Source organism: Corvus brachyrhynchos, unplaced genomic scaffold, assembly GCF_000691975.1.
Source record: "Corvus brachyrhynchos isolate BGI_N302 unplaced genomic scaffold, ASM69197v1 scaffold101, whole genome shotgun sequence".
In the NCBI taxonomy this organism is placed as follows: Eukaryota; Metazoa; Chordata; class Aves; order Passeriformes; family Corvidae; genus Corvus; species Corvus brachyrhynchos.
In genome coordinates this window covers 3,817,319-3,831,015 of record NW_008237239.1, presented here as the reverse complement: position 1 = coordinate 3,831,015, position 13,697 = coordinate 3,817,319, and the positions used below count along the sequence as shown (strand labels likewise).

Below are 13,697 nucleotides of genomic sequence, written 5' to 3'. Positions count from 1 at the left end.
GCAGGAATATCATAGGCTGGCTACGCTGACCGTAGGTGCTGCAAGCTGAGGGCATCACTTGTGAACAGGGACTCAGTCCTCTCTCCACTGGTCCTCAAGCACTGCTGGGTTCAGTATGATGTTAGAACATGCTAGTGAGTGGTTTCAAACCCCTCTGATTTCCTGAGGTTGTATCATTTGAGGCAGCTGACCCGCAGTGGAAATAGAACAGGGCATTTCAGAGAATGGTGTCATTTAGAAAATGTTTTACTGGCCACACCAGACTTTTTCAATAGGCTGCAAGAGCTCTGGGGAGGATAAAAGTCACAGCAGGTACAGACATGCTTCTCATTAAGACACCAGCCTGATGCTCCCCAGTAACTTGGCCTGACCTTGCTGCCTGGAGCTCTGGGATGTTCTGTGACACCATCCGAGGAGAGCCTGGAGCTGACCCCCACGCTGGGTGAGACCTTCTCCTCCCTCCCTGCAGGCTGGGACAGCTGGAATAAGCTTTTCAGGCACCGGGGGCCCCCTCAGCTCTTGGGGACCTGGGGAGGAGCAGCAGGTGAGAGGCCTGTCTGAAACTCAGGCTGGCAGCATTTGTCAGGTTCAGTTGACTTACCCAGCTTTACTTGTTCATTTTGCCACACTCCTGAGGCTGGCAGCTGAAACTTACTGTCTTGGTGTTGTCAACATTGGGCATTCAGTCTTGGGCTAAAGAATAAAAATTATCATATTGCCTTAAAATATATGCCAATAGGAATTTAATTTTTTTAAAAAATTTGTGTTGTATTTTTGTCTGTCTATTGCTTTTGAAGTCTTCTTGGGAGGTCTAGCAACCTATCTGCTTATATGGAGACTAAAATGTGTGTGGGAGCATAAATACCAGATATCTAGGGCAGCATTGTTCAGTTTGAAGGTGATTCCAATATTGCTACCCTAATTTCCCAATTTTCCTATTTTTATTTTTTATTTCTACCCTAATCTCACCAATTAAAAAATTCTAATGTGTCCTAACCATCTGCAATAGGAAAGAGCATAAATTCAGGACAAGAACAAATCTGTACTGATGACAAAGAGAATGAATGAAGTGCTTTCAAATTTTTTGCAATCTCAAGACAGAAACTGATGGGAGCACTGGCTTAGAACTGGTGCAGAGTGAAAACTTAGCCTGCATGGCTGTATTTGCCATCACATCACTCTATAGGCCTCAAAAATAAAATCCTGTTGATGTTTCTGTGTAAAAGGTATAAGATAGAGGTGTACAAGAGCAAGGCATACAGGTAAAGCCACAGTGAGATTGGGGGGAAAACAGTGTGGTTGTTACATTCCTGATGTCCACATCTTTTAGTCAAATGATAATTATCCATTAATAGCTTCATAAGTATGAATATGTAAATAGCTATGGAATGCATTATTCATGAATCACCAGGCATTAATTATTGTAATTAAGTATCATTTGCTACGTTCATATTACTAACCCTTCCAGTTAATGAATACATTAGCTAATCACTGTAGAGCAGATTCAATCAGAATTCCCTGTGTCTGTGCTATGGAAGCCTGAGAGAGTTTTATCGAATTTAGATTCAATATTGAACATATCCAACATGCTTATCAGTGTATTTTTAATGACATTAAGTGTGAATCATAACCTCCAGTGCATGATGCTTGTCCTTGTGCCCAGGAGGGTGGAATGGTACCAGCTGGAAGAGAATGTGGAAGCAGCAGCGGTGCAGCACATGGCAGCAGCTCTGTGAACCAAGGAGAACTTTAATTCTGGGACATGAAATCCACCTCCATTTTCAAGCCTCATGTATATTCACACGTGTAATAGGAGAGGGGGGGGTGTTTTGTGAGGGAGTGCTGTCCCAAAGGTGCTGCTGGTGACAATGTTCAAGGAAAACAATTTCAAAGCTCGGCTGGAGCTGTTTGCCAGGCGGTGCCTTTTGTCAGCACCAGCAGGACACAGCCCTGGCAGGATGTGCTCCCAATCTAATGGGGCTCAGGGCACTCCTGAAACAAGAAATAAAATGAAAAACCCAACCCTGGCTTTTGTCTTTACTCCCTGGAGATCCATTTCAACTAATAGAAGTCTCAGTAACACAAGAAGAAGATTGGCTGCAGCTTTTATTTTATTGCCTTTTTAGGGTTATAGTTCTTAGGACCAGGCCTTGTGGGTTTTGAAGTAGAAATTTTAAATAATTTATTGCAAACAAGAGTTTCATTATTTTTAGGGAGAATCACTATCTCAAGATATAAATATGTAAGTTCAAGTGCTGAAAGTTAATAGAAACAAGTAAAATGCCCTCTTGGCTGAACTTCTGGCTGTCAGGACAGAAAAAATATTTGCAAAGAAAGAATGAAATCTTATTTCATCACTGTTAGGTTGAAGAAGATTTTTTCCTATTTTCAGGTTCACCAAAGTACTGTAGTCATGTGCAGTGAGTAAGTGATTATTGGATCTAGTTTCCTCAGTAATCTGGGAGTAAGAGAATCTAAATAAGCATACATCAAGGATATTTTCAAATTCTCAAACACATGGGGTCTTTGTAGTTAAAACTGTCATAAGATACTGATGCAGAGAGGGGTCAGTCAGAGCCTGTTTTTCTAAGGGCCAGAAGTAGGAACAATGGTGAATAAAGCAAATATGCTCAGTGAAATACCCCTCGTGCATTTTCCACACACAGTGAAGAATCTGCTTTCATTCATCCCACAGCTGATGCAAATCCCTTTGCTCTCCCTTCCAGTGTACCCATCACTGCTGTCTTCCCCCTTAGAAAACTTAATTCTGCCTCAAGCCCAAACACTGTTACTTCTCATTACCCAGCTTTCTGAATGACAGTCGCTGGCATCTGACAAACAGTTTGAGTTTTAGTATCACAGAGGGATCCATTACAGATATTACCAACATGGAGCGTCACAAGCCACGCCTTCAAAAACCACGACCTTGCTTTTTGGCTTTCTTTCATTTGCGTGTCTTGTACCCCTCCTCTAATTCCCAGTATACTCGAGATGATGATTTCCCAACCTCTTCTCAATGCCCAGATTAGTAGGAGTGTGTTTTGATGTTTCTTTTTTTTATAAAGACTGCTTTTCCACAAAAGCACGAACTCGGCAGGGGGTTTGTCTTCTGATTAAAAACAAAACAACTACCAAAAAATTTGCAGCACAGTTGCAACATGGGAGGTGTGAAGATCTTGCTTTATACCTTATTAATGAATAATGGCCTTTCAGCCCCTCGAATTCTAAAAAATCTTAACAATTGGATGTATTTACAAAAAGATTAGTGCTTAGTGTCATTATTCATCCAGCTATTTTTTAATGTTTGCTTCTATACGTTTCCCTTTACTTGTCTGACACCTGCAGCTCTTGAAAAAAAATATAGATAAGAAAATGATTTAAGTTAATCTGGCATTTGTTTATTTATTTTTTAGCTTTTAAAACTAGAAATATCAAGTCTGCAGCACTGTGCCTGGGGCGGTTGGAGTGGTTGAAGAGCTTCAGTGGGAAGCACCTGCCTGGCCCTGCCCTGCCAGAACTCCTGGAAAACCCTGGGATGAAGCAACCTTGGTTGGTGTGTGGTCTTCCTGTGAAGTGTTCAGAAAACATGGCACACTGAAAGCAAATAACCAGAGCCATGAGCAGGAAATGAGGAGAAGACATAAAGAGACAAAGGCAGAAGGTTTATTTTGTGTATAAAGGTAGGAAATTTATGTACACGTGCACAATGCAGTTGAGGATACAGAAGTACAAAGAGGAGAAGAGCAGCATTTCTGAGGCCAGGGGATGTTTCATGATGACAAGGCATTAGAGGAAGGAAAGAATTCAATTACAGGTGAGAGTTTTCAGTAAAAGAAAGAGTGAACTGATGCCCTGCTAATACAGTTTAGTTTAAAGCTTATGTATTGCTATAAATTCATATAAAACCTGTATTTAATATTGTATAAACACTCATATCAAGTTTCTAGTATGGAATAGAAAGAGTATTGGAATCTCTAGACAAATGCATTCTTTTTGTTTTCACATTTTGGATATAGGTCTAATGCCAGACATACTGTGATTACATTTATTGCTTTCTACCTTTCTTCAATATTAATACCATGATGAAATCTTTGCTACAGTGTGTCCTGTAGTGCATGTTCTATAAAGTACCTAAGAGTTCAATTTAGTTACGTGGAAGCTGAACTAAACCCAGTGAGAAAATAAAACCAGGCCAAACTTCATTATTTTCTTAATTATAGTTATTTAAGAAAAAAAAAATTGTTTGAACAGCTTTGGTTAGTAGCAGTAGGGGTTTTTTTCATTTGAATTTTTAAGATTTCTTATTTCTTTGCCTTTAGTTAGCATTCTGAAATAGGACAGTTTTTATTTCAAGTTTTGTGATTAATTTTTCATTTTTCATTTCAATAATACTGAACTGAGGAATGTTTTTTGTTATGATTAAACGAAAGGTTACAGTTTGGAATAAAATTCCCAACACAATACGTTATTATTTTAAATTTCCCCACATGAAAGCAATTTTCCAAAACCGTATCTTCACTGGAAAAAGAAATATTTAAAAGGCAGTCTGGTTTTGGTTTTTTCTCTTTGCCTGCGTTCTATAATTCCCAGTATTACATGTGATTGCCAATAAGATAAGTAAACCTACATCTGATAGAATATATAGTTTTGGTTCTGACACTGCTACATTAATTGCATCTCCAATGCATTCCCATTCAGTGTTTATTGATTGCTTACAAAGAGGAAACAATTTTTTTGCTGAATTTATATATTTTTTTTATATATATATATATAAACATTATTTATAATGATTTTTAATAAGATTTTAACAAAAAAATTGCCCTAATCACTTTTCAGGTATGATAAAGACAGAAAAGGAATTATTCTTGTGTACAATTCTTATAGGTAAATTTACTGTGCTTAATTTTCATACTAAGGCAGATGCTAGCAACAGGAATTTGTGACAAGGATGAATCATGATTTTTTCCACAAATGTGCAAAAGTTTGTTTCGTTCTTTTTCTCCCCCCTAAAATAGGAGGAGGGTTTTAATAGCACGAATGTTGCTGCATTTGTGCGCTGAACGGTACTCAGAAAAATAACAGACTTGGGGGCATTTATAAAGGCAGACAAGAAAAAATAGTCCTGATCCACTATCAGGGGCCTCTGCCATATCCTGTTGTGGCAAAACAGAAAGCTAAGCATCTCACTTGCACACATTTCAGGGTGTCCTAATGTCACTGGAGATTTAAAGGTGGGATTTGCTTTTCCTGAATGTATCAGGTCCAACCCACAGCGAGTTGGGGAGGACTGATGAAGGAACAGGGTCAGGTTTGAAGTGAGGGAAAATTATATCAGTGGTTTCAAGGACATCTCCAAAAGACCATTTTTTCCCTCTGTAGTCAGTAAACCTCCCAGTCTGGTGTTAGTCCTTCCTATAACTCTGCTACCTGCCATACAGCTGAATAACAAAACACCACCCTCTACACTCTTACTCTTTTGAATCCTCTCTCAAGGACCATAGATAGAGAATCTATGCAAATATAATAATGAATGTCCAAATAAATTATTTCACCATTCATAAATGGGATTTTTGCCTTAAAGAATGGTTAAAAAAACCAAAAACCGCTCACTTTTTACAAATGTTTAGTATTTAGCACTGTATTTCAGTTCTGTCTTCACTCTCAAAGGCAACTACAAAGATACTTTGCTAAAAATTTTTTGTTAAATTTCCTGGTGCTCATAATTTTCAGGTCCCTTATTTTCATTCTTTTAAGAATCCATGAACAACCGACCCAATTACTTCACTTGCTTCCTACGAAGGAAAAATCCTTTTTTTTTTTTTGTCTGATGACACTGATCTACTAATAAATAACACAGGTTTACTTGAAGTTACAGAAATCTTTAAACAAACAACAAATCTGTGACTTTCAAATCTGAGATACTTACTGGGCCTTTCTTGAAAGGGGAAATGCTGGTAAAGATTAAGATGGTTGTATTTGTTCTCAAGATAGTACATTGGAGGTGTAGAGGCTATTGGAGCAGAGGATCAGGATTAGTGATATCAGTGCAGGATTGACACTAATTCAAATGGATGTGGGAGCCTCCTCAGCATGTTGTGAATTGCTAATCCAAACCATTACCTAATTACCCAAAAATAGCCTGCATGATTTCACAGGTGTGAGGCCTAACTGCCAAAGGAACAGCAATGAACATGGTGTGTGATGCAAAGGTAGTGACCACCTGGAAGATTTAATTTAAGATTAGACTTATTGAAGGCAGTGGGTCTTTGCCACTCATTGCAGTAGGGTTTGAATGCCACCCTCAGTAAATGTGACAGCTGTGTTGCCTGTTAGTTGTCCCACTGTCACCCACTGGCAGTGTCCGTGTGGTGAAATGCTCTGGTGGAGGTGGGGCGAAACACTCTTTAACATCTGCTAGCATTTGCTCTAAAACTAAATCAATTAACTAAACCAGATCCAAAGAGATTCATAGAAAAACCATTCGAAGAAATATAAAACAAGTTTTAAAACTCTGATACTTGTATTGCTTTGCTAAGCTGGTTAGCCAAGGCATCTTCTGCTGCAGTAAAACACAAAAGTTTCAAGACTGCTCAATAGTCTTCCTGATCACCCCACTCAACTGCTGGCTCATCATCCATTCGTAGAATGAGATAGGAGAGAAGCTGAAAGAGATTCTGCCACAAGAGCAAAGAGACAAAAAAGGAGAGGTCGCTTACATCGATCTCACAGCGGTCGCCAGCGTAGTTCACGTCGCACAGGCAGTGGAACTTGTTGAGGAGGTTCTGGCAGAGGCCCCCATTCAGACACGGGTCAGAGCTGCACTCATCAATGTCCTTCTCACACCTGGGGGAAAGACTGCAAACAGTCAGCCTCTGAAACCAGGCATCAAATGTGTCAAACAGGCACATTTTTAATTCAGAAGCTTTGTGGGGAGGGAGAGGAAGATGCACTGGGCACATTTCCATACGTGTTTATGGTTTTATTAACTAGCTGATTAGCCCCACTCAAATCCTGAACTTCCTGTATGATTTTCAAACACAGATAGTTAAGCAGGCAATTTCATCCCTGTAAAGCACTTCATGGTTAATGGTGCTTAGCAAGGTGCAGTGAAAGTTCTTGCATGAGTTTAGAGCGAGCTCTGGTGCAAGTCCTGCTGACAGCTTGCTTGTCCTTTTCATTGTTCTAAGAAGCTGAGAGCACATTTTCCTTCTCAGCAATCTGGATATCAGTCAAAAAAATGCATGTTTTTCCCAGCTGAGTGCTTCTGGAAATATTCACCTGCTTTTCTGGGTTTTTTTTAACCCTTTTATTTTCTTCCCTCAATTTGGAATGCCAATAGATCCCAGCACAACTTCCTGTCCAGTCTCACTGAGATGGGCCCCAAGAGTGGTAAGAGCAGTGCAGGAAAAGTGTTATAAGCCTTAATACATACTGCTAAATGTTTTTGAGTTAATTCTGGTGGTAAAAGAAATTTGAGTTGTAATTTCTCAAGGCAGCCAATGGAAAATGATGGTGTAAGATTGTCTGAAAACTACTAACGATTTGGGGATTTTTCAGCTCTGACAATGTTCTCTTTTAATTCCCTGCTCCCTTTTATCAAATAATGCTAACAGTTAATCCTAATTTTTCCAAGTAAAAATGCAGGTTTATACTTGGAGAAGAATGTGAAAAATTATCTCTGAATTATAAGGAATTGTTTTGTTCAATCATATTCATAACCAAGCAATAAAATTTTAATCTTGCATCAGAGAAGACTATTTATTTCTATTAAACACTTTTACTCAATTGATCTAAACATCTTTCAATGTCTTCCTTAAATGATAAATTTATTAATATACTTCAAAGAGCTAAGGTATTTATCCAATATGCAAAAATTGTATAGCTTTGAAATTACCTATACAAATAAAAAAAAAAAAGCCAAAAACCCCTCAAATCTTCCAGGGAATCAGGTACCTGAATCCCAGTGAGTTTCAGGAACACTTAAAAACCTGACTCCCTTTACATAATTTTGAAAGTTCCAGCCTGAATTGAATGACGAATTTGTTTTTGAGAGAGAGCTCTATCTTCTTTTACGGAGAGTGATCTTCCCACATTTCCCTCTCCAGCTGCTATTAAGTTCACTGGGCTTTGTTTTTATGTGTGATCCCAAGTCAGTTGATTGGCATAGAAGGATGTTGTTTTCTCTATTTCTCAGCAGATGTGCACTGGTGGCTTTCTGAGGGATGAAATATTGCCTTAAAGGAAAATGCCTGCTTATCAATCTAATACATAAATATACAAAGGGCTTTGGTTTCAATTTTCTTATTAACAGATATATTTGAATTTGCTCTGAAAAAAAAAAAAAAAAGAAGGGGTGAAATGGTCTCATTTGATCTAGTGAGACCTCCAAGCATGGAAGTACTGCTGGTTTATGGTTTGGCAGCCTGGAGGAACAGAGGCCAAATGGTGCATTTCAGACCCTGGAGAAGAGTGCCTGCTGCCACAGGCAGTTAACGTGCAGCTCGCCGGGCACAGGGCTGCTGCTCGATACGAGAGCCTTGGGAACCATAAACCAGAGATTACTGCCAGCCAGTGGGATGGATGGAAGGACGGCTCACTCCCATAGCTGTAGTTAGCACGTTGGCTGGCAGGGGAAGGGAGAAGGAAAAAGTGCTTTGCTCCTACCTTGAAGTCCCAAGAAATATACGCAGTGCAGAAGTGGCTATGAGTACGCTTTTACTTTTTAAAATCTTATTTTATTGTATTCTTTTCCCCCTTGTTGAATATTGTGAGGTGGTACACAGGCGACCTGGCTGTTAACAGTGCAATTCAAACGTATCTGCCAACTATACTGTGCATTGAGTGGGTGGAAATTTTCATTTAATCTGTCTTTTACAGCCTACTGTACTCCTTCCACAAAATCAGTGGACTCGTAAGTCTTTGAGAGAATGAAAACCTTTTGTTGGAAACTTCTCTGTGTTACAGCTTGGTCCTGTTGAACTTTTGGATATTATACTCTGATATAATGCTAGTTTCACCAAGGGTATGTACAATATTTCCTGTCTCACCATCCAAAATGTCCTTATCTGTTCAGACTATGACTGGGACAATGCCTTCCTGAATTTCTACAGCACCTGATGCCCCGAGACTCTCAGCCCTCCCTGCTCCAGAGCCCTTTGAAGGCCAGTATTACGTGGTGTTACAAGAATACATGATCCAAATTTCACTGTGAGGAAGGTCCCTCTGTTTCGGGCTAAACAGTAACATGTGCAAAGTATTCCTTACTCTCTTCTAAAAACAATAATTCTGTTTTCATACTTCAGCATTCAGTAAGAGAGCATGGCATACCATGCCACCAGGTATGCCACCTCTTACCATCCCTGTGATGCAATAGACTGTATAGTCACAGCAGACGTGTGAAAATGAAACAGCTTTGCATATTCATGTGCCACAGCATGTCGCTGGTTTATATATATGAGCAGGATATGTGTGTTTATGTGTCCCCACCTATGGAAAGGTAACATTCTAACTTGTCATATGAAAATTTGGCACAGAAGCCAAAAAAAGGCATAGACAAACAGGCATGCAGTGCTGTTTAAAAAATAGTATCTTGGGCTGGATTACTGGTGCTGCATTGGACTGAGCCTTGCTGCATTAATTCGTGATTTTTGTCTAAAACTGCAATACTTCTGACCCTCAGAGTCACTCAAGCAAGGAACTGCTGCACTTAAACAGCTCCTTTGTATTTCTGCCAGAGGACTGACTGTTACCCTCTGGACTCTTTGGAACAGCCTTTGGAACAGGTGCTCCCCAAAGATGTGCAGGACAAAGCCTCTCACCGTTCTCCCAGAAAGCCCGGCAGGCACACGCAGGTCAGCTCGCCGTCAAGGTCGGTGCAGTTGCCGTAGTTGAAGCAGGTGAGGTTCCTCTCTTCATTCCCACAAACTGTGTAAGGTAATCTTCGATATCTGGGAGAACAAGAAGGCAGCAGCAGTTATTTGTGCTGGCCTTTTTTCTGGATGTCTCGTGCTCTCTCAGCTGAAGCAGGGGAGCAGGGTATTGCCCACAGGACAGCTGGAACTCAGATTGAAGACTCCCAGAACATGTTTTGCGTAACTTTTTTTAATTTGATGGATTTAGTTTTTCTTCTCCAAATACATACTGGTAAATTAATGATTCATTTCTCAGTTAAAAAAAAAAAATGGACATCACTCTGCTTACATGTGGCTCTGTGTGATACCTGGACAACTTAGTATAAGATTTCAAAAGAGAGACTTAACGTACAAAACAGACTTTACTGGGCCACCATAATGCATCTTCAAATCTGAGGATGCCCTCACTACTCAGAAAAAATAAACAAAACCTGCCAATTTTAGTAATTATATCCTAAAAGACTGTAGTCGGGTAGCATGTAGGTGATTGTCTGTTTGCATCCTTTGGGCTGCAGCAGACTGGATTTATTTGAGTCCTCTGGAGGAAGGAGAAGGATTTTGCCTTCTTGGAGAGGAATGGGACATGCTTAGAGGGGAGAATTTTATGGGTGTGCAGAGAAGGGCACTTATAGGGAAGAGCCTGCAGCCTTTCTAGAGGAGAGTCTGGAAAGAATAGGAAACAGCATGTGAGCAGTGTCAGAAGCAATGGGAAAAGTGGGCTGTGTGGTGTTTGCAGCCACCTGGACTGAGAGCAAGCTGGGTAGAAAAGACCAACCCAGAAAAGATGCTGTGTGTGAGGAGAAAAACAACTTCTTTTCCTACTGTTATTTTCTCTTACCAATTCTGAATTCCTTTTATTTATAGCTCTAGAGCTACATTGCTCTAATAAAATATAGTTTTAGTGATTTAAAAACCTTAAGATTTTTTTTTTTTCTGAAAAGAAGATGTAGCAAATGTATTTTCAAGCTCAGGAAGGCTTGTAATCTTGTCATCCGAGAGTTCATAGGACCAATGCTGGCAGGAGAACAGGGCAGCAGAGCTGTGCCTGGTTCCTTCAATCCTTGCCTCATCTCTGCCTGAGCTGGCAGCTCTCCACTGCCTCAGTCCACATCTAATTGATCTGTACAACTTTCTGTACTCTTCATACATCGGCTCCACAGCCATGATTAATATAGAGTCAGATGCAAAACATCTGTGTTCAAAACAAAGACATCAGTGAGGTAAAAACCCTTCAGAAGACACTTGACAAAATCATGTGGATCAGCCTTGTTTACAGTACCTGCAAAACCTCCCAGTGAAGTTAGCAGCACACAGGCAGGAGAAGCCATTAACCCCATCAACGCAAGTGGCCCCATTCACACACTGGTGGCCATGGCACTCGTCTATGTCCTCTTCACAGTTCTCTCCTGTGTAACCAGGCTCACAGCTGCACCCATAGGAGGAAATCCCATCTGTGCAGTTCCCATGAATGCAGGGGTTTGAAGAGCACTCATCAATGTTGACTTCACAGTAGCTGCCAGTCCACCCATCGGGACATACACAGTGGTAGGAAGTGTACAAGTCTTCACATATCCCCCCATGCATACAGGGGTCTGAGCTGCAGAAATCTACCTGCAAACACCCAGTAAAAGCGGGGTTTGCAGATATTTTGAGAAATTGCTCCTCTTGAGGTTTTTTAGTAGGGATGTCAGCATTTTCAAAGTATGAGAGATAAATGCCACTGATTTCTATGGTGCTCATACACCCTCGCAGGCCATCCAGGCTGTCGAAAGCCTTGTCAGCCACATAGATGTCTGTCTCTTCTCTTAAAAAGTTGAGGCTTCCTGCAGCAGCTGTGCTGGTTACTGTGTCTTTCTTGTTGTCTATATCCATGTGCCATCTGGAGGACTGGGACAGGGGCTCCACCATGGAGACCATCACTTGGTGCCATTTGCCATCACTCACAGGCACTGAACTCGCAAGGGTCAGCCTGTAGAAGCTGTTGCCACTTTGCAACTGAAACAGGAGTTTGGAGTTGTGGATACTGATAACGACAAACTCAGGCTCCCTCTCTGCATACAGCAGGATCACGTCAGTGTCCCTGGTTCGAAAGCCAAAGATGATATTGGTGAGGTCTCTACTGATTTTCCCATTGCTTCTGTAAAATACCGCGCTGCTCCGGCCGCTGAACACCGCGTTAGCAAGACCTGTGCAAAGACAGCAATTGAGAAACCGGGCCAGTTTTACACTAATACATGTGGAGCACTGTCTCTCCAGTGCACATGCTCCCTGCCATATAACTCCTTTGGGGTTTGCTGAATAACAGTCAAATTCCACCAGTGTTTCAGTTATCCTGGTCTGCCTCTCACGGCTGTGGAAATTACAGGGCAGCACCAGCATCAGCTATAATGACATCCAAAGTGTACTGCTCTGCATCATCTCAGGTTGTCACTCCAATATACAATTCTACATTACTGTTATCCCTGTATTGCAAAAGAAGATATATTTTTCATTTTATGCTTGTTCCCCAAGTGTGGGCAGCTAGTTATTCCCTGTGACAGATCTGGATGGGGTGAATATTTCTTCCCAATTCCTTTTTTCTTAGGTGTGTCTTAAGATGTTTTATCAAGTATTTGACTGGATCCCAATTTCATCTAACCAACACAAAAGGATGAATTTAATTGAAGTCAGTTGATGCAAACCCCCTTCAAAATCCCTGTAAGCAGAGTCATGCCTGTCACATTTAAAACCAGCTTCTCCTGCTGGGCAGGCACTGCCACAGCCCTACGCTGGTGGGACTGGGAGGGCAGCAGCTCTCAGCTCACACTGCTGCGAGTGAAAATTGATGGGCAATGTTGTGGCAGCTTTATGGACATCTTCACAAAGGTATTTGACACCTTTCATTAACATGGTTTCTACTAAAATGCATTTACTCACTGGGCTGTAAATTTAAACGTTCTGAGGTTTCTGAGGATTATAGGCAGGGAGGAGGGACAGGAACGAATGTCTTCTGTCTGTACTTCAGAAAAAAAAAATAGCTCTGAAAGATCTGAGATAAGCTGGGTTTCTGAACTACCTCTGGTCTTAGTTAATCTCATTGAAAAAGTTTCCTCAGAGGAAATCATACTAAAAGGAAATTCAGAATTTTTCAAGATTATTCCTGCTTTTTAAATATCTCACAAACCTGCTGAGCTTTTTTAAGCAAAAGACACCAGGTAGAGAAGTCACTCACCAGGAAAGCTTTTATTTTGTTATCCTGTGTTGAACAACAAGAATTTTATCCTGTAGCTAAGAATACAACTAGATAAAAACACAGTTCTGTAGTGCAGAAATTTTTGAATATCTATTAGGGAAACACCCTACTGTTGCCACATAAACCAGCACAGAAATCTAAATGGGATAACCTTGAGTCATTGAAAGTGTAAATGAACTTGAGTTTAGCAGAAGGAAACAGTGCAGGTACTTTTCACTTCACTGTCTCTGAGTGTTTCTGTTCTATCCTAACATGCAATAGCAAATTTTACGAGAGAATGTATTTTGATGTTATTATTAAAGACATCTCTGAGAGAAGGAGCTATTATTTTAATTTCAGTTGCAATTTTAACCCGTCCTGCAATGCTGATTCTAACAATCTGAGCAAAAATAGTATCATATTGGTCTGTCTGTGATAGAGATCTTTTGTTGAGCAGCCTTCCCATTCCTAAGAGTCAGCCATTCTAACAGATTCCATCAGACTGAGTGGCTGACTTAAAGCCTACCCAGCTTTGGTAGGGCTTTCTTTGGTAGCAAAAAGAAAAAAAATTTCTT

General features: G+C 40.5%; 1 protein-coding gene across 1 annotated transcript in view; it reads right to left on the bottom strand.

Annotated features, from left to right (window-relative positions):
• CRB1 (crumbs 1, cell polarity complex component) overlaps positions 1–13,697 on the bottom strand; it is a 101,221-nt gene that overhangs the window by 20,215 nt on the left and 67,309 nt on the right. Inside the window, exons 10-12 of the mRNA XM_017729584.1 lie at positions 11,191–12,097; positions 9,819–9,947; positions 6,717–6,843 (exon numbers count right to left, since the gene is read on the bottom strand). Of these exons, the coding sequence (XP_017585073.1) occupies positions 6,717–6,843; positions 9,819–9,947; positions 11,191–12,097 (1,163 nt within the window). The remainder of the gene's footprint in view (positions 1–6,716; positions 6,844–9,818; positions 9,948–11,190; positions 12,098–13,697) is intronic.